The sequence below is a fragment of the Zootoca vivipara genome, chromosome 1 (genome assembly GCF_965207765.1).
Source record: "Zootoca vivipara chromosome 1, rZooViv2.hap1.1, whole genome shotgun sequence".
NCBI lineage: Eukaryota > Metazoa > Chordata > Lepidosauria > Squamata > Lacertidae > Zootoca > Zootoca vivipara.
Genome location: NC_142582.1, coordinates 40,570,212 through 40,595,225, shown reverse-complemented (window position 1 = coordinate 40,595,225; position 25,014 = coordinate 40,570,212). Strand labels below are relative to the sequence as shown.

At 40.0% G+C, this 25,014-nt stretch overlaps 1 protein-coding gene across 1 annotated transcript in view; it reads right to left on the bottom strand.

Moving 5' to 3' along the window:
* Positions 1-25,014, bottom strand: part of DPP10 (dipeptidyl peptidase like 10) — a 233,828-nt gene that overhangs the window by 166,397 nt on the left and 42,417 nt on the right. Inside the window, exons 2-3 of the mRNA XM_088652166.1 lie at positions 18,930-19,044; positions 13,958-14,053 (exon numbers count right to left, since the gene is read on the bottom strand). Coding sequence (XP_088508292.1) covers positions 13,958-14,053; positions 18,930-19,044 — 211 coding nt within the window. The remainder of the gene's footprint in view (positions 1-13,957; positions 14,054-18,929; positions 19,045-25,014) is intronic.

Genomic DNA, 25,014 nt, shown 5'->3' with positions numbered 1-25,014 from the left:
AGGGTCAGGCATCCTAAGCATGTTTGCTTTGAAGTAAATGCCATATAAATCAATGCTACTTATTTCTAAGTAAATTAATTTAGGATTAGGGTGTTAATTTAAGAAAATGTTGGAGAAAGTCTGGCCACAATACAGCATTTTAAATCCTATTGATTACAGTCCTTTTAATGAACAGGACTTTTAAAGTCCTTAATTTAGGTTGAGTGAAACACATTTATTCCTAGTTGACTCTCTCCCACACACTTTTTAATACACAGAGAATTCCTAATTCTAAAATCAAGGGTGAATTTACCACAGAAGAACCAGAACACAAGGCTCTAATCTGTGGGAGAGGGGCTGTACTCAGAGCTGCTTGCTACAACTCATAAAAAATAATTCTGATGCAATAGTAGTGATGGCCATTTCATACCCACCCACACCCACACCACAGCATGGAAACCATTTCAGTGAAATATTGTATACTGTGGGGATACACATGTGAATAGCACAGCCACCTGAACAGTGATTTAAGGGGGATTTTTCAATTTAGGAAATGCCCCATTGAAAATATATGAAAGTACACCACTCAAAATAGACTCCCTAGTGCTGTGTGTGTGTGTGTGTGTGTGTGTGTGTGTGTGTGTGTAGGGGAGCAGACTTTATTATAGAAAATGTGTATCATCCTTCCACAGTAACTTGACCTCCTATGCATCACCAAAAAAGACAAAAGATATGTTTGTTATAACAAGTTTTCCCAGGTGGATGAATATATTTCTGCCATAGATGCCCATTTTGTATTTTTTGAAACTTCAAACATGCTCATTTTTAGAGAGGATCTGCAAGAAGGAGTGGGACAAAGTACCTCTTGAGATGTGTGCAAACCTAGTGACCACCTACAAGAAACGTCTGACCTCTAATTGCCAACAAGGGTTTTGCCACCAAGTACTAAGTCATCTTCTGCAAAGGGATCAAATACTTATTTCACTCATTATACTGCACATCAATCTCTGACTTTTGTCTTCTGGGTTTCTGGGGTTTTTCCTGTTGTTATTCTGTCTCTCACAGCTACAATAAACCTACCATTAAAATTATGGACTGGTCATTTCTTCGTCAGAGGGAAACGGGCAAATTTAGCAAAGGATCAAATACTTTTTCCCCTCACTCTATATCCTGTGGTGAGAATTAAAAAAAAAATTAAACTTTAATATAATCTCAAGTATAATTTTCAATTGTGCCCCTTCCCCCCAAAAAAATTGTATTATGCTGTTCCACCACTGTTAGTTCTTAGGCGGCAGGCTAAGACACTTTTATCTACCCAGGCCATTGGTGGTTAGGTTAGCTTTTACTGTGGTAGTTATTTCAGTGGGGTGAGGTGGAACTTGTCCTTTTTATTGTGTTGTTGAATTAGTATTTTAGACATTTTGTATTATACAATTTTCTGATTTTTAATTGGTTTTATCCATTTGGATTTCATTTTGTTAACTCAGTTTGAGACTTTTTATATCAAATAGTATTGTGGAGGGAATTAATGGAGAGCAAACCAAGGAAAGATGAGACTGCCAAGACTTCAATTTTGAAAATGTGATTTTTGTAAATGGATTCTGTGTTTTTCTGAGCACTCAGTTCTACATTGGTTTAAAGGGTGATGCCCATAAGGATCAGACAACAATAACTAAAATTTTGGGAATCACTCTTCCTTTCATAGAATTTATGAACTCCTTTCACTAAATTTCTTTAAATGGTGTACATTAATAAGAAAATAATACAATATTTAGTCTACAAACAATTAAAATTACATACATTACAGTATACATTACAGCATTATGCAACTGCAAGAGAGTTCTGAGGTTGGGAGAGCAGCCCAGTTTTAAAACTGAAAAACGTTAGAAATTGAAAGTTTTCTCATAATGGGCCATCAAGTACAAAACACTTAGACCAAACACTATGTGAACACCAATACTCCCAACTCAGTCCAAAACCTGATTGGTTTTTTTCTTGATTTTAATGTTTAGCAATTTTATTTTAACAAAGTTCCCAGGATTTAATTATCCTACATGAGAGAATATGAGTTTGTGTAGCCCCATTAATGGATGTAAATCAATCTACATTTACTTATTTGGCAAAGAGATACATGGCTGCTATAGTCATTACTAGTTGGCAAATATATCCCACAAATTGCCTGGAAACTTTGTCAGACTGGGATAAACAAAAACATACCAGTTGCCAGTGGTTCAATTTAATGTTACTCGGTATGTGCACCACGTCCAACTTTTGCAGCAGTAAATTAAAAATGTAATTAAGTCAGACCATCAAAAACATAATCAACTAAATCTCATAGTACTTATTTTGTTCTTGTAGCACATATTCCTAACCAAGGGTTAAATTGCATCTGTGGACCCAAGACTCAAGTGTGGGGTGTAATGCCTAAGCAACATTTCCTGCAGGCAATTTGTCTAAGAGGAGTGTCGAGGGGGAAAAATATTGCAAGGCAGTGATAGAAGCTCTCTATCAAATATCAGGCAGAACTGGCTCTGAGACAAGTACACTTGTAATTTGCAGAAATATATTCTCAAACTCTAGGGATTTATCCATCCATCCATCTAAACATATGCTTTTAATGTCCACAATTCTCCCGCTTCCTGCCCCTTAAGATTGTGACAGCAACTCCTGTACTATATTGTAAGTACAGTTATGAGGGTAAAGGTAAAGGACCCCTGAGTCCAGTCAAACTTGACACTGGGGTGCGGCACTCATCTCACGTCAGGCCAAGGGAGCCAGCGTTTGTCTGCAGACAGCTTTCCAGGTCATGTGGCCAGCATGACTAAACCGCTTCTGGCACAATGGGACACTGTGACAAGTGCCAGAGTGCACGGAAACACTGTTTACCTTCCTGCTGCAGCTGTACCCATTTATCTACGTGTGCTGTTATGCTTTTGAAATGCTAGGTTGGCAGGAGCTGGGACAAAGCAACGGGAGCTCACCCCGTCACGTGGACTCGGAACTGCCAGCCTTCCAATCAGCTAGCCCAAGAGGTTCAGTGGTTTAGACCACAGCGCCATCCGCTCCCTTCTGTTATGTATCAGCAATGGTAAGAGAATGGTACAGTAAGGACTGAAGTGATCATCACACAACTACTATTTAAAAACTTCCCCAACCAATTCAGTGATTCCCCCATCTTTTCCATATATGTCTATAGCTATAGACATTAACAGAGGATCAAAGCCTGTGGCCTTGTGAAAGACATCAAGGACATTTGTTGCAAAAATCAGGACTGCCAATACAAACTAGAGTCTGTATCAGCCCACTGCTCTCTGAATCCATTTCAGATGGAATAATACCACCCGCCTCATCTGAAAAAGTGAACATTTTTTTAATCTAGAAGATTGCCACTCACTTGAAAAGAATAATGTTGTTGTTGCCAGTTGGACAGACAAGTGGCAAGCTATGCTTGTTATGCTCTCATTCTGTACATCTGCTATTTCCTCATACTGGTACTGTGGTTGGCCAGATTTGTAAATGGAAGAGTGCAGCTGTTATACAGTAATATGATATGGTTTCCCCATGTCAGATGGGGTTAAAGCATTGCTAAAGCAACCATGCACACATTTGCATGGAAGCATTGCCATTCACCCTAACCAATCCCAGAAGAGTTCCACCAGCAGTCCATCTACATTCCGTACTTGGATTATCTTATTACCACACGAGGACTCATTTCAGTAATGAAAACCAGCCTGTAGAGTTTGCTGAAACTACATACATCTGAGATACACTGCACTGAAGAAAATGACTTTTGAGCCAATGCCAATTCCACTCAGGAACTTTATGAATCTGAAAACTTTGGGGACCAATCCGTTACTTGGTAAGAGTTGTGGGTAAAAAGACATACCAAAGAAATTCACCTGTAATAATGTGGCATATCCAGCATGCGCCTTACTGAACTCTTGGACCACACCAAAAGCTCTCTGCTAATAAAATGTCCTCACAGCTCTTTCCCTCCCAATTACAATATACACAATTGAACAACTTTAGCACTTTGGACAGGGTGACGATGAGTGAAGATCTTTTATTATTTTTCATTTCATTTCTGTATAGCCTTATATTTTAAAGAAAAAATCTCAAAGTGGTTTACAACACATTAAAACATCAAATAAAATAATCTCGAATAAAATAAATTCAAGCTTCAAGGAAAATATTTCAGATCCTTCTCTAAGTAAACTGTCACTTTCCCCATATTTATTTACCTACTTAATTTAATTGCTTGGCTTGTATTGTTGAGTGTCTATAAAGAAAAGTTTAACACCTATCCCAATGAGAAATTTACAGAAGAAATTATTGACCATTTTGTTTAAGACCCTCAGAGACTCAGTTTTTGTTTAAAGAGTGTTTGACTTTGTATTATATTTTCCTTTATGGATAGACAAGCGTTAACAAAAGAAATTCTGTTTTAAAATTTGGTTTGGAGTCCTACAGTATTGTTGTTCAATGGGCAAACTAAAGATGACTTTTTCTAGTGCCTGTTATTGTTAAACAGACAAATGAAGCTATTTGTTACAAGTTAGTTCTGAAATATATAATCTTTAACTCTAATTGGATGCTTTTGCCACAGTGTGTCAAGTTTGATCTTCTGCTGTACCAGTATTATTGTCAGCGTCCATACTGCTTTCAAACTCATATTAGAACCCATTACACATGTTAGGAGGTCCCTGTAAATAATAGAAACAGAACCTTCTAGAGTAGCTACAGGGGCTTACAGAAATCTTAATTAAAAGTTAAGAACCTCAACTGGCTGTTAAGTCCTGGGGAGAAGTTTAGTGAAAGTTTGTATTTGTAATAGCTGGAAACAGTTTTTCTCTCCACTAATTGAACTCTATTCAAAGGTAAAGGGACCCCTGACCATTAGGTCTGGTCATGACCGACTCTGGGGTTGCAGTGCTCATCTCGTGTTATTGGCTGAGGGAGCTGGCGTACAGCTTCCAGGTCATGTGGCCAGCATGCCAAAGGCATTCTGGCGAACCAGAGCAGCGCACGGAAACGCCGTGTATTCAAAGGTACATTATTATTAAACAAATCATGTAACCTATATAGACCTATTGGGGTGGAATTCAGTATTGAGTTTTTACATTCATTGAGTTCTTACATTCACTCTTACATTCATTGAGGTCTTATGTCTCTGCAAGCATTGCAGCTTACCAACTGGAATAATCCCCTTCTCCAGCTCTTGTGTACTGTTTTGGGGTTCTCTCCAAAAGGACAAAGCCCTCTCCTCTGCCTGCATCTCAAAGCAGAGCTGGTACATCACAAGGCTGGGCACCACTGGCAGTAGCCTCTCCTCCTCGCCTATTCTCCAGCAGCCGCTACCAGCAGCCCAAGGACACCGAAAGCAGCTCTAGTAGGTAGGGTATACCCAATTTGCCTTCACTATGATGTGTGTGCCTTGTTCTTCCCACTAGTAATGTGACTATTGTTTTTACCATTGACTTGGTAGTTCAATAGAAAATGTAAGGTTCTGGAACAGGTATAGAAATTTAGGCACAACATTCATTTTTACTGCTCGTATCTGCTCAAACCAAGTCCATTTGCACCCTTTGCATCTTTTAAATTGCATCAAATCTTTGGGGAGAAGAATACCGAAGGTATTTAATGCAGCTATCAACATTCCTTTAATCAAACAATTATCATGGAAGTGACATGCAGCTGGTTCCTGAAACATTTTTTTTCAAAGCTTTTTCAGACAGTGCAGTGCAGGTGCCACGCTCTGAAGGTGTTCCTAGTAGCTTTACACTGATAAATAAGGAGACAAGCAAGCAACCTTCAGACAACCTCATAAGTAGTATCTATAAGATGTTTCTTGAAATTTTCTGTGTGATTTGTTTAGGTTTTTCACTTTAAAAATTCACACAGAACCAGGATTGGACGAGATAGGTCACAGTTTTTGGCATATTCAGAAACAAGATATAAAAGATTTGGACCTGTTTGTTGATAGCTAAACAGAGGATCGTGGTTTTGCTTTGTTGCAAGGGCTCATGGAAATTTTCCAGGATTAGAAGTATGTATTCTTCAATTTTCACCACCAATGTCTATGTTTTCCTTCATGCCACAGCAATTGGCAGGTTATGGTGCTTATTTATGAATGCTCTGGCTGCTTGGCTGACTAGATAAATGTACTCTGACTGCCTACTAGATCCGTGTGTTTTCATCTCTTATCCCTGGGCTTTGTCTTCTATGCATCCTGTTATCCTTCCTCATTCCCATTGTAAAGTGAACACTCAAGCTCTCCATCCATCTTGGCCTGAAGCTTGTGCACCTGGCCCTGTGGCTCCCTGCCCTACATTTCTATCTGCAGTCCAACTTTTTGGTTTCCCATCCTGAGGTCCTGCTGCAGTCTGCTTACTGACTACACCACAGCCAAAATCATTTCTCACAGATCTGCTGCTGCATCCTCTAAAAGCTCTTGTTCGCTCTCTTTGCCTGCCAATATATCATCCTTCCTGTTGCTTTTCTCATCCTCTACATACTGTCACAAAGAGCTCTACAGGGTCATCCTTCTGATGCCACATTTATCATTTTTAGCTCCATGAGTTCTTCCATGCTTCTCACTGTGCTTTCAACAATTGCGTCCTTAATGTTTGTCAGGAAACATTTTCCTTTTCCTGTAAACTTTCCACCCTATATGCTGGGACTCTTAGAAATATGCACCTGTATTCAGATTATACATAGCTGATTTTAGAGCCGCTTGCTCGTAGCTAGCTAAATGCAGATTAGTACACTTCTTCGTGAATCCTCCTTACTCCTATCAGCTTTCTAGGCTACTGGGCTAATTTTGAGAGAATGGTGTGGGCACCAGTCACAAAATGGTTGCCATGGGTGTGTGGCATAAAACAAAATTAGAGAAAGTACAGTCATAGCGAAGCTTTTTCCAGAATCGTATTTTTGTACTAGAAAAGCTCTGATTTGTTGAATTTTTGCCTGCCATACAGGTGTTAAAGGGACAATAAACTCCAATGTTAACTCTAAATCAAAGCCCATTTGTCTTGACGCAAGCTCTGTTAAATATAGTAAGACTTACATCTGAGCAAGTGACAGTGATTATGATTCTTTTTCTGCCCCCGACTTTCTTGTAGCTGCCTTACCTGCTGGTTCCAGATTTCTTAATTCTGAAAGAGACCTGGCTTTAATTCTGAATATATATAGCCATAGCCATGAGGAAGACGACAAAGTGTCTGGTAATTCCAGGAGTGGGGTGGAGCCACTCTTCTCATACATTCTAGTGCAGGCACCCCCAAACTCAGCTCTCCAGATCTTTTGGGACTACAATTCCCATCATCCCTGACCACTGGTCCTGTTAGCTAGGGATGATGGGGGTTGTAGTCCCAAAATATCTGGAGGGCTGAGTTTGGGGATGCCTGTTCTAGTTTGACTAAATTCATTTCCACAGAGCAGACTTTGGTAAATAAAATTTCGAACACTCGCTGTGCAGCAAGATGCACCTATGGGCTAAATATATTTATAGCAAGCAAAAGTTATAATGATGGGAAAGAGTGAGTAGAATGTGACAAGAAGGGGAAAACAACATATTTCTTTCCCTTTCCCCCTTCCCAAGGACATTCCAATGCAGTTATTTGCACACAAGACAATTCTGTTAATAGGCAAGTAGGGACGAGAAAGCATCTCCCCATTGCCTGCAAAATCATTAATATTTTGCAAGCATTCCCTTCAAATATGCACAGAACCTCAAGGGCCTTGCAAGCACTTAAAATAAATGCTTGCAAAAAAAAAAAACCAGCAACACACCAGTGGCTCTCTTCCTTTTGCAAGTCAAGGGAAACCGTGGGACTAACACAACTTTACCTTTGTTAGAAAGGTGGGAGATAACCACTGGCAGAGGAAACTCACCTTACTAACTGCAATTGGTGAAATTGTTGCTAGGGGCGATATGCCCACCCACTGAAGAGGACCCTTGGAGCAGGACAACCTCCTTTGCCCATAACAGAATTTTTTCAGTTTAGCCCTTCAATGCTTTTCTCTGTTTGTTTGTATACATGTTGCTTAGAAGTGTTGCACCTGAGAAAAATGCTACTGCATGTGTGTGTGGCAGAGAGATCATCCTGAAAAAAGACTCAGGGTTGTCGGTGGGTGGGTTGGTGTCTCCCAGCAAGTTTCGCATCATAAAATCATCTGGGACCCTCACATCAGCCCTCTACAGGCTGATACCCTGTCCCCCCTTCATGGTTATTATTGCAATTAATCTTCCTTTCTCTTATAGCTTGTAGACATCTGAGTAGAACCGAGAAAGGGGGATCTGTCCAAGGTGGGCTGTGTTAAACTGAATTCTGCTTACAACACTTGCGCATTTTTTCTTCAGATTGCAGCCCCATCCCTACAAAGTAGCCATCTGCAAAGTAGGCAATAGTATATGTTGCTAGAAGAAACAATTATGATAATTATGATATTAAATCAGAAACGGGAAACCTGGTAGCTGCTATAATTGAATTCAGTCCCCCCCCCTTTTTAGTTTCCCATTCTGCAAAAATATCAACATACCTATAGTATGGCAGTGTAACTCCACAAAAGTGTCCATTTAATTATTTTTTTAAAAAACTTGCTTGTCATGCATTTAAACGATACAGGTGCCTTCACTTTAGTCTTTTTGGTGCCTGCTTAAAACATTTATGAGAGGTTTAAACAAATCTAGTACATGTTTACTCAGAAGTGTGCATAATGGGATTTGCTTTCTAGCATGTGTTTGGTATAGCAGTTGCCAGCACAGTTCTGCATGTTTACTCAGAATTAATTCATATAGCAGAGCTTTCCAAAAGTGTGTGGGTCACGACACGTTAGTGTGTCAGCTGCAGTGAGTGGGTGTGGTGCACGAAAGCTTCTTGCGCTCCTCTTGGGGCTGGAAAGGGGTTAGTTTAATCTCCGGTTTGCTAGTAAAACTGAATTACTGTGTTATGAAATTATGCATGTCTAAAACGTGTTTGGAAAGCTCTGTCCTATTGTATACATTGGTGCTGTTTAACTAGTGGTGGTGATTCACCTATCCAGCTCTGTCAGCAAATCTGCTGTGCAAGGACTTCCAATTGTACAACAGGGCTGTCCCCACTCTTATCCCCCTGTGCAACCCCCTGAAATTTGGTTTATGGTAGTGGGGGATCAGGAGGGACCCCCTGAACAGTGTATGAAGGGAGAAGGTGGATCATTCCATGTGAAAAGTTGCAGTCCTTGCACAGACAGAACAACTGGAAGAGTATGGCACTGATTTCCACCCAGTGTATTTAGAACTACAGCAAAGCACTCTGTTGTATCCTCAGATGAGAATCAGGCTGAGTTTACCCCATAATTGCAATATATGAAGTCCATTTCTTGTTATGCCTCTTGTCCTTTGCTTCCCTGCCCAATCAACTTTGTTCACATAGGGAACTTCCTGGTGACCTGTTCACTGAGCCTTCATCCTGATTTGTTTGCAGAAAGATTAGTCAGTATTGGAATGAATGCTGATTAAATAGCCAATTTGTTTGCCTGTGGCCTTATCAGATCAATTAACTATCTTATGAAAACCTTCACATACATATTCCTGGCCAAGAAGCATTCAGACTTACATCTAAGTACAAGAAGCATTCAGACTTACATCTAAGGCCACAATCCTAACTCAATTTACTTGAGAGAAAACCCAATTTAATAAGTTGGGCTTACTTCTGAGTAGACATATTTAATCTTGTGCTGTGGGTGGCTAAAGATACTATAATAGTGGAACTTGAAGTTTGGCCAGTTTCCTTTGCAGGCATAGGTGACTAATGTGTACAGTATAGAGATTACTAGTTAAAATGCCTTTCAAATAATCCAGCATTTGTATATGTTTTTAGGGGGGAACCTTACCAAAAATATGCCTGTAGAAAATAAATATGATAGTGTTTCAACAAGTAAAGCCAATAATGAATGTTCATGGATTAAACAATTATTAAAGTCAAAATACATTAAGAAGTTAGAGTCACTGTTCTTGTAATATAGATCTGGTACTTTCAAATTAATTAGAGGAGCCCTAAGACAGATCATGCACTAAACCAACACTCTAATGAATGAATTATGGGGTCCCAAGATCCAGCACACATCACTTTCCCCAATAATACTACCCCATGTCCATGCCAAGTTAACTGTACTTTACACAGATTTTTGCAACTGAATTCTCATGCATCCCTTTAATAGCCTTGCCTTTTTGTAATTCTAAACCATCTGATAACCATTTTAATACCTCATAATTCAATGCAGCAGTGTAGTTTAAGCAAATTAAGGCCATTTCCTCCTATTTCTACTTCTGTGGCATAGCCTATCCTTCTCTTTCAATGTGCCCTTAATCTTAACACATTTTGTATCACTCTCTGGCAGCCTTTTAAATTTTCACTTTTTTAAAAAAATTAAATGTTAAAAATCAATACTACTAAAAGTAGATGCACTCTCATTTAACATCCTCAAAAGCCTGACAGACATCTAGACCTCTTTTCAGAATCAAATTAGAGAACAGTGGCTGATCTGATAGAATTTAATTATAGCATAAAAGACATAGGCCACAATCCAGAGAGCCCATTTACATGCTCTCAAGGGATTGTTCATGCAGAGCCAGGCTTTCTATAGCTCTCTTTTGGTGCATTAAGCATCAACACCTGAAACCAACTTGTGGGGGGTGGGGAAGGGAAGCTCTTTCAAAAATCTGCTAGGGGAATAGTGATAGAATTTGTGTAGAAATTAAGAACACACCATTTTGTGTAAGAGGTTCTAGCATGCCACGGAAATTGTGACTGAGATACCGTGAAAATACCAGTGTTTCAAACTCAGTGAAATATTGCAAAGAATGAATGCTGCTGCTGTCTTCAGTATAGAATTGTGAAATATTATGCACTCATTAGTTTATGAGACTCTTACGAAGAAACACTTTGCTGAATTTATCGGTATGAGAACTTATTCCATGTCAGTGTCATGATCACTTGATGATATGCCACAAGGTAGTGACTGAATTGATATTATACTTTATTTTTGAGTAGGAATTAAATGTTATTGCCATAACTATTTGAATGTGCAGAAAAAGTATGAACATCAAAATCTGAATTTACAATTACAGTATCTCAGTCCTATACCAATTATTGCACTTTTCTTGTCAACCCTTTAACAAGTTCTCATAAATAAGTGCCGTATGACGATTCCCAACATGCCTGACTAATTCAGGTTTTACTCCTGCATATGGTATTTTTAGCCTAGAAAGAACTGTTTACGAAACAAGGCTCACATTATTATTATTATTTAATCTTACCAACCAGAATAATAGCCAAAAGACAAATACAAGGCCCACATACTAGTATGTTAGATTTCTGTTCTAATATCTAATAGATACAACATCATCACACACAGACAACCCTTCTCATCCCTACAGCACTGATGCAGAGAAACTGATATTCATATACAATTCTCCAAAGCACTTCCATCTACTGACTACAATGTGTGAATTATAGCATGTATGAGTTTGGTTTAGGAGAAATGCTCAAAGTCAAAGGTTGTGTGCGTGTGGTGGGGGGTGCATTTGAATTTTTTTACTTAGAACTGAAGCTCAGATTATTCATATTTAAGCCAGTCCACTTAGGCCAGTTTTACTTACCAGTAGTTTAATACTAATGTTTGCTGTCTCCAAAGGGACTTTCATCTAATAATTTTAATTTCAGCCTCATAGTTCTGCTGTGCACACATAAAACAACTTTACAACGTTATTGAAATCCCAAAATGTCAATGAATTACAACATACATTGGTGTTTCAGAATGGCTTCTTTATCATACTTTTCTTTTTCTGCCTGAAGAATGTTAGCTCGCATAAGTAATTCTGTACACATGTACCTCAGACCACAGCTTTGACAATATATTGGCCCTAACCCTGATGTTGGGAAAGATTGAGGGCACTAGGAGAAGGGGACAACAGAGGACAAGAGGGTTGGAAGCTACGAACATGAGTTTGACCAAGCTGCGGGAGGCAGTGGAAGACAGGAGTGCCTGGCGTGCTCTGGTCCACAACAACAACTTTAACCCATGCTCCCATTCCCTGTTGGAAACCATTCTCAGTTCCTGCTTCATTTTAATATTTTCCAATGAGCTGCAGCTCCTACCTTTCAGTTGTGCAACTATTGGGTACAACCCAATTTCATTTACAGAAATCAACAGAATTTGAAAAACAGGTTTCCAATATTTTGCATGAATCTCATAGCATTGTTATGGATACAACATGTACAAAAATTGCACATCAGTCTACAAAACATGTAGTTCTACTTTTTATTGCTAACATAAAAGCGAAGACCATTCTGTATCTATTGGTGGAGCAAGCATAGGCATAGTGTTGATACATAATCTAGTATTAGTTCCCAACCCTAATATGTCACAAAGATATATTCTGAAAATATATTTTTTCAGGGGAAGCATTAACAAACAACAAGAAAACAGCTACAAAATTCATTACAAAAATCCTCAAAGTTCAACTACTCTAATCTGTTTCCTCCATATTTCAATGTCTCCATTGTATTAACAGCATTCCCTGTCATCTAAACACTGTTGCTGTTTTTTAAAACTATCAACAAAAAATACTGCCTACAAACTTAATGAGCACTACAGGCAGTTATTCATAAGATATAAAGACAACATAGACAACATAGTAAAAGTGCCAACCTTTTTGCCTATCAAATGAGAAACAGCCTAGGTACCTGGCCCTGGAGAACAATTTAGGCAGCAACACCTGGAACCACTCAATACTACATCTCCCACAAAATTTGGCAGTTCACCACTGAGTCAAAATAGATGCAGTAAACAGATGAGAGGAGGGAAGAAAGGAGGAAGGTGGTAAACCATGAAAATATAATAGTGGTCTAGGGATAGAAGAGGCAGCCCAGGCTTAAGCAAGTGGGTAAGACAGGAAGAAGCAATAGTATATAGAGTGGCTGGGAAAACCCAGCCAGATGGGTGGGGTATAAATAATAAATTATCATTAGTAGTAATAGTAGTAGTATATACGGCCTAGTGCATGAATATTGTGAGATAAGGGCTATATAATGGTAACATATTTGTCTCAAGTCTTCTGGCATCATTAGGACATCTGGGTGGAATCTACACACATAAAAAACGCTATGAAAATGCTTTAGATTTTTTTCTGAAAAATACATTGAATTTGCCATCGCTCACTGTCGTCATCTAGTATATTGCACTTTACAACACACTGGCTATCAAATTCACCCACCAGATCCAGTTATCACTGCTGTAGGTTGTGATGGATGGATTCAGAGAAGGAAGGAAGCAGTGGCATAGGTTAAAGTTATGTGATTTTACAGTTGTGTGTTTTGCTGTACTGATTTTTAACATTATTTAAATATCCAGAGGCAAAAGAAGACACCTTTAATAGTTCTTCAGAAAAGGCAACTTCAACGGATACAGTTATCATGCAAGTATATCAGTTTGTGAGAATTTTTTTATTAGCCAGTTATGTGTTTATTTCAGCCTCCTCTTCTCTGCACTACCTGTGCCTAATCTTCCTTATGCATCACAACCTTTTTCCAGTTTCAAACTTGTTCCAGGAGATTTATTCACAACCAAACTCACAGCTTTTCCTCGTCTCACATAAGATGGTCTGCAAGCTGTTTAGTTTCTTGAGCCATACATCAGTTGATTGACAACAATCAGTACCACAATGCAATATGGATTAGAAGTTTTTTTCATAATTCTAATATAGATGCAGTTATGGTGGAATTATTTGGACACTTGGGCACCTGAAGTTTCACAACATGTTAAATCATAGGTTGTCCAGATACTAAGACCAATCCTCAATAGGAAGAAAATTCTCACATGTAGACCTCATCACCAGATTAAAAGTTTGGTTGGTACAGCAACTGATTTACCCTCTAATATCCCCATTCCCAGATATTTCTATTCAGTACTAAAAAGAGTATGTGCAACATACCATTGATCCATTTGGCTTCTGGATTGTGAACTATAAATTCTTTTCTGAAGAGGTCTTCTAAAGACAATCTGCTTTCTGATGAATTTGACAGTTCATCTAAGAAAAAAGAAAAAAGAAAATTGAAACAGCAAATCACACTTTTTTATATACAAAACCCTGATTAAATTACCAAAGGCTTCACACAACATCAGACCCATATTGGAAGCTGAATCCTTCCCATTCATGAAAAATACAGATTTGTATTTCAGCAACAGTACCCACAGATAAAATATTATTGGGGCGGGGGAATCGCATACAATTTTGGCTGGCTGTAATCTCACACATATACATATGTGAGTTCTGTGGAATTCCAGGAAAGCACAGCTTCTTACAAGATTTACATTTACAGGCATGTGGGAAAGCCCTCTGGTTGCTGGATGCAGCCAGCTACAGGGTCGAAGCCTGCAGGAAACTAGAGACAGTGTTCCCTCTTCCAGTCCTGCAACCATATCACCTGCTGCAGGCGATGCCGTGGTCCAGGGGACATTATTGCTTGCTTGAGCATCTTTCCTGACATTTTAAAGCCATAGACTACTAGGTAACTTGTAGAAGAGAGAACTTGCAAATTAAATATTGAATCTCACTGGCACCTTATAATCTGAGCACATTTTTGCCCATCTGGAATTTGTTCAGGGTTCTTGTTCTCTCTCTCTCTCTCCCCATCGCGGGGATTCGAAGCGCCAACCTTCTGATCGGCAAGCCCTAGGCTCAGTGGTTTAACCCACAGTGCCACCCGCATCCCTCTCGCTGAAAAAGGTAGGCGGCCCCAATTTCCCAAGGATGTCATGAGGCAGTGGCCATGCTGATACTATGCACTATTACTGACTCACTAGCCATTTGCCATCACACTGCCCATGTGCCTCCACTGCCTCTTCATGATGGCCTCCAGTAAGGCTACTGGGTTCCCTCCTTCATTTAGCAATGGTCAACAGCAGAAGCTAGTAGTCTGCTGGGATTTCATAGAATCATAGAATCTTAAGAGTTGTAAAGGACCCAAGAGTCATCTAGTCCAACTCCCTGCAATGCATGAATCTCAGCTAAAGCATCCATGACAGATGGCCATCCAACCTCTGCTTTAAAACCTCCTAGGAAGGAGAGTTCACCACCTCTCATGGGAATCTGTTCCACTGCCAAACAGCTCTTACTTGCCACCTGATCGTTTTGGTCCCTAGGAAGCATTAATATTCACAGGAAGCATTAATATTCACAATACATGTAATTACTTAATGAGGTGTTTTCCCCCCTCTATGGCAACATTTTCTGAGCTCCCTGTTTCTTTGCTATAATCATATTCAATTCAGGATTCTGTAAATTTATTTCCAAATCACTAAATGTTAAATAAAACTGGCACTTTTTTGAAATCCTAAAAGAATCTCATGAAACCATTGAGGGTGGGGGAGTACCCTTTAAACCATTAGACAGATGTAGCAGCTTTGTTGAAGATTCTGAAAAGCTGGCTTTGTTGCATGTTTTTGAAAATATACTTTACCATATAACAGTACTGAAGATGGTATTGAGAGCCACACATTCTCTTGAAAAATGATGTATCTTTTTGTATGTAAGCTAGAAAATTCACATCACATCACTGTCCAACTTTTTTTTTGTACTAAATCTATCTTGCTACCTTTGTCTAATGTTTCAATAAATGTTGTTCTGGCTTTAGAAATCTCACAAATTCACAATGCACAGTTTATACAATGCAGTAAAAGTATTTCCCCTTCACACTGCAAAAACTTTCTGAATCCTGTAACCAGGGGAACTTTTCTTTTTATATCTTTGTGAATTCATATGCATTGTGTATATTTCTTGCCTCTTACTGGAGCATATTCCTTTCTCCTTAATGTTTATTCTCACATTTCACAATAGGCTATACATTTTCCATCTCCATTCAAGATTATACTGAATTATTCATTGACAGTATGACATTTCCCAGTTCCTTAAGTGGCTGATAGATTTTAAAATTTGAAGTTAAGATACAGATACTGAGTATAGATTGCAAGCCGGAATAGAATTCTGAGGTGTTTAAAAGCTCCACCAGAATCCAAAATCATAATTGCAGAAAATTAAGTAGCAGATTTAGCTAATGTTGCCCAACAGGAAAGTGTTCATGTACTTCACTATGACTATGATCCATTCCTTCTTGGAAAGAGTTTATACCCCTCCACCACAGTTGTCACAGCCCATAAAATGATGGGCCCACGTGGACTATGTGTGCACTACAGTTATCCTTAATTTGCTAGACATTATTTCAGGGGCTGGAATGTGGTCATGTAATCTGACACAAGCAATCATGAAGACCGAGCATCAAACATACAACTAGAGTACCCAGGGTGTCCTCCTGCAATCCATTTTATTATTCCTTCTTGCTGACTTCCAGACCTTAGCAGGCCTAGTGAACTACTTATATCCAGTAAATGCTGTATTGAGGTGCTGCTCATGATTTAATAAGACACAAGCAATGATAGTTATAGTTTTGATCATTATTTTGCTTTATGCCTAACAGTGAAGTTCTCCTGCTGTTGTTTCTTCCACTCTTCATCCCATCACTGAAATTCTTTCAAATCTGTAAATCAGGGTTTGGGCTGTAAAGATGCCATTGATAAAGGTGGCCTCTGTCAACAACACATCATAAGAATTTGTGCTGGAGTGCCTCTGCCTAGCAAGTATTCAAGCTCAGTTTATTTTCCCTCATCTATCCCACCATTGTGTCTGGGCCTTAGTCCAGGTCCCGCACAACCTCTCCTGATTCAGATGTTACAGAGAAATAGAGGTGGATGTCATCACTGAACTGATGACACCTTGTCCCCAAACTCTTATTGGTATCTCCAGCAGCTTCATGTAACTATTAAATAACATTAAAATAGTGCCTTGCAGCACCCCAGGCTGTGAAAAAGCACTCTCCCAATGCTAATCTCTGGACTTTGTTCTGTAGGTAGGACTAGAAGCACTACAACTGAGATATTTATAAAGAGATTTGGTTGTCCTCTATCAAACAAGTTTCTGATGACACACAACCCAAAGGCTTGGCCAAACCAGACCAATTATTTGCATACCTCAGGTGTAGCTATGTACTCTAACCCCATGGAAGTCAAAGCTACAGATTCTTGTTTATAACTGGCCCAGTTATATGTGTTCTGTGTACTGCTGCAAAATAACCTATTTTGATTGGTTGGGTCCAGAAAGTGTATGCTTATTTGCATGAGGGATTGGTGCCTGTCACCTTAAAGGAGGTAGTGGCACAACAACTGAAAAAGCCAGCCCTGGATCCAATTCATTGTAACAACTATCACTCAGTTCACAAATACATTCTTTCTGGGGAAAGTAATTGACAAGCTCAAGGTGGAACAAATGCAGACATTTCTGTAGACTGGTTATTTGGGTGCCAGTCTAGTTTCAGTTTGGTTTGGGACCAAGTCAGCCTTATAGTGAGACAAGCAGGCAGAGTTGAACCCTGCGTCCTTCTGCTCTTCTAAAATTTTGTTCAAAAACAAGCTCCCGTAACTTTTGCTTGGATATCAGAACTCTGGCTGCTCATTGCTACATAACTATATCGGAAGAGAAAGTATATGAGCTGGGGAGACAGATTCAGAATATTCTTCTTGACTTTACAATAATACTAACACCAACACCTAGCTTAAGATGAAGTGTGCTTTATATGTTGGTCACCAAATTCCAGGAATCAATGAAGAAACACTCAACCTTCACCTGCCAAACACGTCACCACCAAAACCATACTGTGAGGCTGTGTTGACTTTCTCCTCATTTTTAAAGAGATGCTTGTATCCAGGATGCAACAGGACTAAGTGTAGCCAAACAAGTAATTTACCATTGTTTGGTCTCTTAGTTGCAGTCATAAAGCTTCACACTGTTGTTGTTGTTGTTGTTGTTGTTGTTGTTGTTGTTGTTGCATTGTGACAAATGAAAAGATCATTATTCTATGTGCATACCTTCTTTCACCAAGCTTCTTTTGTGAATATTATGCACAGGCTTGAATGTGAAGAAGTCAGTATTTAAAATATACAAAAAGAAAAAAATTACTTAAAGGGACAGAAAATGCCAGATTATCATCCCTGGAGCAGAGCTTGCAGTCTGGCATGGCCGCGGCAGGCCACAGCAGTAGCGATGGGGAACCCTCTGTTCATGTGGCCAACGCACAACAGCCATGGGGACAGTCCACCAAAATTTCAAATTTAAGTTGCCCAGGGTGGGGCTTGGGGTGGCACACCTAACTTGAGACCACCTCTGGATGTCTCCAGTCAGGTCTGCTGCTCGAGCACAAAGATTGGCTGCTCCTGCTCTAGGCAGTGGAGCCAGCTTTTGAACTCCCCATCCCTTTTTTCCATGGTTGCCCTGGCCAGGACGTTCCAAGGACCTTGCTATTCAGGGCCAGTGAGGAATTTGCCTGCAGATAAACTGGGGTTTATCTGTCTGGGGTTTTTTCTACTTCATAGCAACTACCAGAACTTTCTGGCAGAGAAGACATTGGGATTGGATCCCTGGGCTAGCTGGAGGCGACATGCATGGCCCTACCTCCCCTACACAACCCATGTTTTGGGGTGCCCCCAGCAAAGGGGTGCTCTGCCCAGACCTCCAGATGGAGATGGACAGGGTGCAGAATCCCCCACACCGAGACCTAATGGCTTCTCATAGCACTGTCTTGATTTGGGTGGTCCATAATATAAAATCGATCCCAATATAACTAACAACAAGTGGACCAGGTTGGCTGATTTGGGATGCAAGCCCAATGCCTAAAGCCAAGACCTTCTGGCATCTGTAATAAATAAAGCTGATTTCAACCCAAGAGGTTTGTCCTGTCTATTACTAATTGTATCAACAGCCTTGACTCCTGCAAGCTCAATGTTCTTGGGCCCACAAAACACATACAATGCATCTGGTTCAATAATAGGCTAAGCAAATAATAAATAAATCCTACCTGGTGTTAAAAGAATTACAGACATTGTGATGAGTGAACATACGACTAGGATCACCAGCAGTGCAATTGCTATTCCCTTCCAGTTCCTCTGTGGTGGGCTGTTGCTTCCAAGGTCCTGGGGGGAGGGAGAAAAACAGTATTTCATAATTCACACCAAACAGTATGAGATTTAGTTATCAGAGCTCCTTTCTCATGAGTTCATTTAATTATTTATAGATGTGTAATTCATTCTACACAACATCAATAAATTGATGTTATAAATAATGTCACTCACCTACCCACCAACCCCAGACTTACACACCAAAACAATGATCAAATTGAGGGTATAAGAGTGCTATCGAAATGTGAATAGAGATCTAATTGTACTGAAGATAAACTTCAGGACAACATGAACTAGCATTTCACTAGGTAATTAGGGAAATAAAATACAGCAATTTACTATAATTCCACCTGAAGTGGTGTAGGCCAAAATGGTTTAAATACACATGGAGTTTAATGTGCAGTGCTAAATGTCCTATTCAGAACCAAATAAACATTTATTGCCTGAGGATCTGGTCATTCCATTTTAAATTGAACATCATTTATTTATACCATAATATGTTTTATATGCTGCTCTTGTATTACACATAAAAATCAACATTATTATGTAGTAGCATTCAAGAAATTCTAGAATTGCAAGAATATAGCTTCCTCTAGGATTTGTGTGTGTCCCAACTCCTACACACACTAGGCAATAGAGACCTAAATAAAATCCTACAATAAAATAAATTCATAGGGGCTGCAGGGGCTGCTTTGTTGAAAGTAGCATGCAAAAGTTTAAATTTCTTCATACTTCAGGGCAGAGCCGTAGCTAGGTGATCTTGTGCCCCTGGCAGAACCATCCAGATTGCCCTCGGTACTGGATCTCAGTGTCCGGGCAGAACGATGGGGGTGGAGACGCTCCTTCAGGTATACTGGACCGAGGCCATTTAGGGCTTTAAAGGTCAGCACCAACACTTTGAACTGTGCTCGGAAATGTTCCTGGTTGCGGGCAGGCCCTCAAGCCACTCCCACACACACCCTGGCATGGGAGGAGTCTTTACCATCATGCCAGGGTGGCACCACAATTACCCAGGGCCAATTGCCCTATAAATCTGCCCCTGGGCAGGAGTCAGATATAATCTTTAGCCAATGCCTAAGCCAGGCGTCCCCAAACTGCGGCCCTCCAGATGTTTTGGCCTACAACTCCCATGATCCCTAGCTAACAGGACCAGTGGTCGGGGAAGATGGGAATTGTAGTCCAAAACATCTGGAGGGCCGAAGTTTGGGGATGCCTGGCCTAAGCCAATACCGCTCACATTTGTAATCAATCAAGTTGTGGCCAAAATTTGTCCAATAACCTTAAACTTAAAATTCAGTGTCCATGTGAAGTTCTTTATTCTAACAGGGGGGTTGGCTTGGGGGTCGGCTTGGGGGTCTTGACATGCAACAAATTTTTAAGTACCATTTCATAAAGCAGAGTTTCCAACTACTTGTTTTTAATGTCTCTGACTATTTAATTGACTACAGAGATGCCTAAATAACCGTATTTTGATGTGCTTTTTAAAGAATATATAACAAACTGTGTTCTTGTTCTTTTGATTCTTGGCCTAATTTACTTTTATTTATTAAATGATTTCTGTATTGTTTTGTGTATGTATGCATTGTGCATAGAATGCATACCTATAAACCCATGGAATCTTATTTTCTGTGTACTTACAAAACTGGAGACAGGCAAAGAAAGATGCAATTCATGGGCTGTCCTTGCTGTGGCAGCCACTTGCCAATGCAGCGGCTGCTAGCACAGTATCAAAACCTATTCTCTGGTTTCTCAAAAAAAAGGTTGCACAACACAAAATGAACTTTAGTCACGCCCATGGATACTCTTGAGCATGACTTTGTTAGATACAACCCAGTATCTCTCCCAAGAAGCATGCCACTAACAGAAACCAATAAGGTTATTTTTTACCTTCCATTAATCTGAACGGTAAAACATTAAATAATCTGCAAAGAAAAATATTGAACTTGGGGTATTCTAAAATTGTTGTAACCCTGTATAACTCAATGCCGTTATAGATGTCAAATGCTTTTAGATGAAAGTATCACTCCAAAGTGGTTCTTCCCTCCTTTAGCCTATTCTCATACGTCAAACAAGCTCTCACATTTAAAAATCACACATAAGGAGTTTTGTCAAGACCATTTTACTGTATCAGTGTTACACTCAAATGTTGACAAGCCTGTCTCAAAATTATTGTGTTATTTGGCTGGGTTTTAAAAAATCATTATATTTCTAATAAAAATGTTTCTTTGCTCATGGCTTCCTTTCTGTAATGTTTACTCCAGGAATAGTAATGTCCAGTCACCAGAAGCTGACTATTAAGACTCAAGAATGCTGGATTCCACTGGGCAAACTTGAAGAAAAAGTGTCTTTTGTCCATTAGAAGAATATGCTTCTCAGGGCAGATTGGCAGTAAAGCTATCTGCTGGCAAGAAAACTTCCACAGTAGTAAAGTACAAGTGCATTTAAAGGTTAAACACATTGACCCAGCGGAAGAGAATATTTCTTTCCTTTTCTCCTGAGTCCATGATGAAGGAAAACATCTTGTAAAACTGACTTTTTGGAAGAAACCTTTTCGATCGAGGTGTCTAACCTTTTGTGGTCTAAGGGCAACATTCACCCTTAGGCAACCTTCTGCAGGCCACATGGCAGAGAAGGATGTGACCACCCCACACTCTTACATGTACCAGATGTGCACACAACATATATTTGGAGGAAGTTTTCTTGCCAAACCATTCCAAATATCTCACTGATCTGCAGAAACAACTATTGCTTACACTCGGTAACACAATAATATATGAGGTCATTTTAGACACAAGCTTTCTAAAATAACAGTAAGTAAATTGATAATTAAATCACTTCTCACAAACTAGCAAACCACAGTGACAGACACATTGTATTAATTTCCTTCATTTTTAAAAGTCATGACCAACTGTATGATAATAATGTGTGCATACTACAAACAAAAAGCTGATTGTTGTTGTCCAGAAATAGGTTTATCATATGCAAGTCAGAATACTTAAGGTCAGAACATTTCACTGAACAAACATCGTATGACAAAATCCTCAAACCTTGTGGTTTGCCTCAGAGCAAAAAGCAAATGTCCTCAATTCATTTCGAAATCATGCTTTTGTATTAGGCCAGGGGCACCAGCTAGCAGAGGCTGAAGGACCTTGCCGCCCCAAAAGTTTCAAGGAAGAGGATGGGATCCTTCAATATCCTATGGCAACGTGCACACACTTTGCATGTATGCCACACAACATGCTCACATCACTCGCACATGCCACGTGACATGCCCTTGTCATGCATGCAAGCTGCAAGGCATGTATGCAACACGTCAGCACATCACGCAGTATACATGTGTGATGTGAGCATGTGCGGTGCCAGCCCCCTCAAAACCAGGGGGTAAGCTGCCATGCCTGTTTTAGGCAATGTACCAGTTTTCGTGGAAAAGAGGTGTTTGCTACCTGTTATCTCTTTTGTATCAAAATTAATGTATTTTAATCTCCTTCCAGTTCTGAAACAGAAGCACTTAGTCAAGCTGTACAGTTTGGGGAGGGTGAATAATAGTAACCTAATTCAATTAAGAGCATATTTCAGATTGTATGTCTGTAGAAAGGTTTTATCCTTTTATTTTATTGTGTTGAATATGCTTTTTGCACAGGATTGCAGCCTTAGAAAGCTAATAATATGCATCTTCCTGGCATTAAGTCATCATTATTCTTTATATTTGATGGTCAATGTATAACCATATGAGAAGCAGATTAAGAGGCCCCTCAATTTTCTGTTAGAGCAGAGGGATGCATTTCCAGCCTATGAAACCTATTTGAGTAGATATACTTCACACCCCACACAATTGGCAGACTAACAATGTGAAGTAAGTTGCAATTTTCACACAACTATGTGTGCTTAATGGTTAGTGACTGACTGGATCGTCCCCTGAGTGTGGTTTTGCAAGTGCTTCTGACATGGTCTAGTATAGATAAATTGGAATAAATCTGAATTGATTTTGTATCAAGTAATGTAATGTATGTCTGAATGATGGTTAAAAAATACATTTAGTGAATATATGGGATAATGACTGTTTATTCAGTGACTGAAGACAAAGACCATAGCTGAGTGCCAAACTGGTGGAGAGAACCACAGAGAATTTGTAAACATCTGCTTTAGGACAGAAAGCCAAAAATCCAGACAACGGTCAGATTAAAAACAGTATTTATTTAAAGGTAGATTTGGGTGATTTGGAAAACATTCTCATGTTTCTGATTTGAATCAAACCATTAACAAGGTATTTCAGGTTAGTTCAGAGACTCACAGAGTTTCTAAGACAATCAGTCTCAGCTGACTGAAAAATGTACAACAGTTTTATTTTTCTAAGTAATGAAACCAAGCTGATTTAGGAAATACCCAGAGCTCAATAAACAAATGGGGGGGGGGAGAGAGAGAGAAGTGAAGGAATCTTTCATCTTGATTAATTGATCTACTTTTCAATCTTAGTGAATTATTTTCCTAGGGCAGTACAATCCCAATCAGTTGCAGGAGGAATTAAAAAAATTAAACTGTAGAAGGGGAAGGGCATAGAATAGGTTCACCACCACCAGTAATGCTTGGGGTAACAAGGTCCTTGCTGGGAAACTGACCACAGTATTTTTTGCAGATCCTTGCAGGGGCGTAGCAAGGGGTGCAATGGGGGTGGTCCGCCCCAGGTGCCACTCTGGAGGGGGGTGACACTCGGCACACCCCCTGGCCCCCGCAACTCCCAAGCCAGCCCCACCACGGCGCCACCTGGTAGAAAGCCTCACTCAGCCTCAGTGTGGTGACTGCTGGCTTGCTTGCTTTGCTTCTTCTTCCTTCTGGCTGCTGGGCGGAGCCATGGAGGCAAGGGGCGGACCAGGGCCTCCACGGCTCCCCCCAGGAGGAAGCTTCAGCGTATCTGCCGAGGGGGGGAAGCTCTGTGTGCGCGTGTGCGGGAGCCAGCCACGAGTTGCTAGTGCGGAAAGTGTTGCAGAGCCAGGATGGGCGCTACATCCATTGCCTAGCCCTCCTGGCCCTTCTGTGCTGCAGGGTGGGGTGGCAGTGGCAGGGAAACAGTCAGAGGGGCCCCCGTGACAGAAGAGGGCTGGGTGGGGAAGGACCTGGGTGAAGGAGCGAGTGAGCGGATCACCCCGCCCTCAGGTGCACGGCATGTGCGCCGCTCCGGGTGCCCGAGCGGCTAGCTCTGCCGCTGGATCCTTGGTCTTCTGAAGTACAGACTACCAGCCTTCCTCTTTGCAAGCCAACTGAGAGATGTTGCTCGCTTAGAAAAAGCTGTATCCCCATAGGCGGCAGAAATCCGCCCCCACCAATGACCTGGGACATAGGCTCCTTACTAGGGGAGGAGCTACATTTCTGCCATCACAAACTTTATTGGGAAGTTTCTGGATAGCAACTACTGTTTCGTTCAGTAGTTCAACAAACACTCATAAGTAGAAAGATGTGTAATTTCTTCATTCTCATGAGCACTGTTCCAGAGTATTTTCCATTCTCATGTATATTATATCACTTTGAAAAATGATCGGTTAATGAAGAAATTACACATCTTTCTACTTACGAGTGTTTATTAAAGTAATTGGCTGATGAAGAACTGAACAAAACAGTAGTTGCTATCCGGAAACACTGTTCAGCAGAGTTCAGAGTTGGACATCAGTATTGGACATTTGCCGATTATACAAAGCTTTACAAGCTTGATCTCCGCCAGGTAAAGTCTGGCACTGTGACTTATTCAAGGACTTATTCAGAGACTTCAGTTTGATAGTTTTGATGTTTTGCATTATTTCATAAAGTTTTCTATACTGTATTTGTTTCTGGCCATCGTGTTGCTTTTGATTTTGCTAAGTCATATTTTGCAACATGGGGGTTTGTTTGTTTGTTTGTTTAAGACATTAAACCAAGCAGTTTTAGATACATCTGTTGTATAATTCACTTATTTTTCATATATAAATATCCCTTGTAATAAATTAACCTATGAAA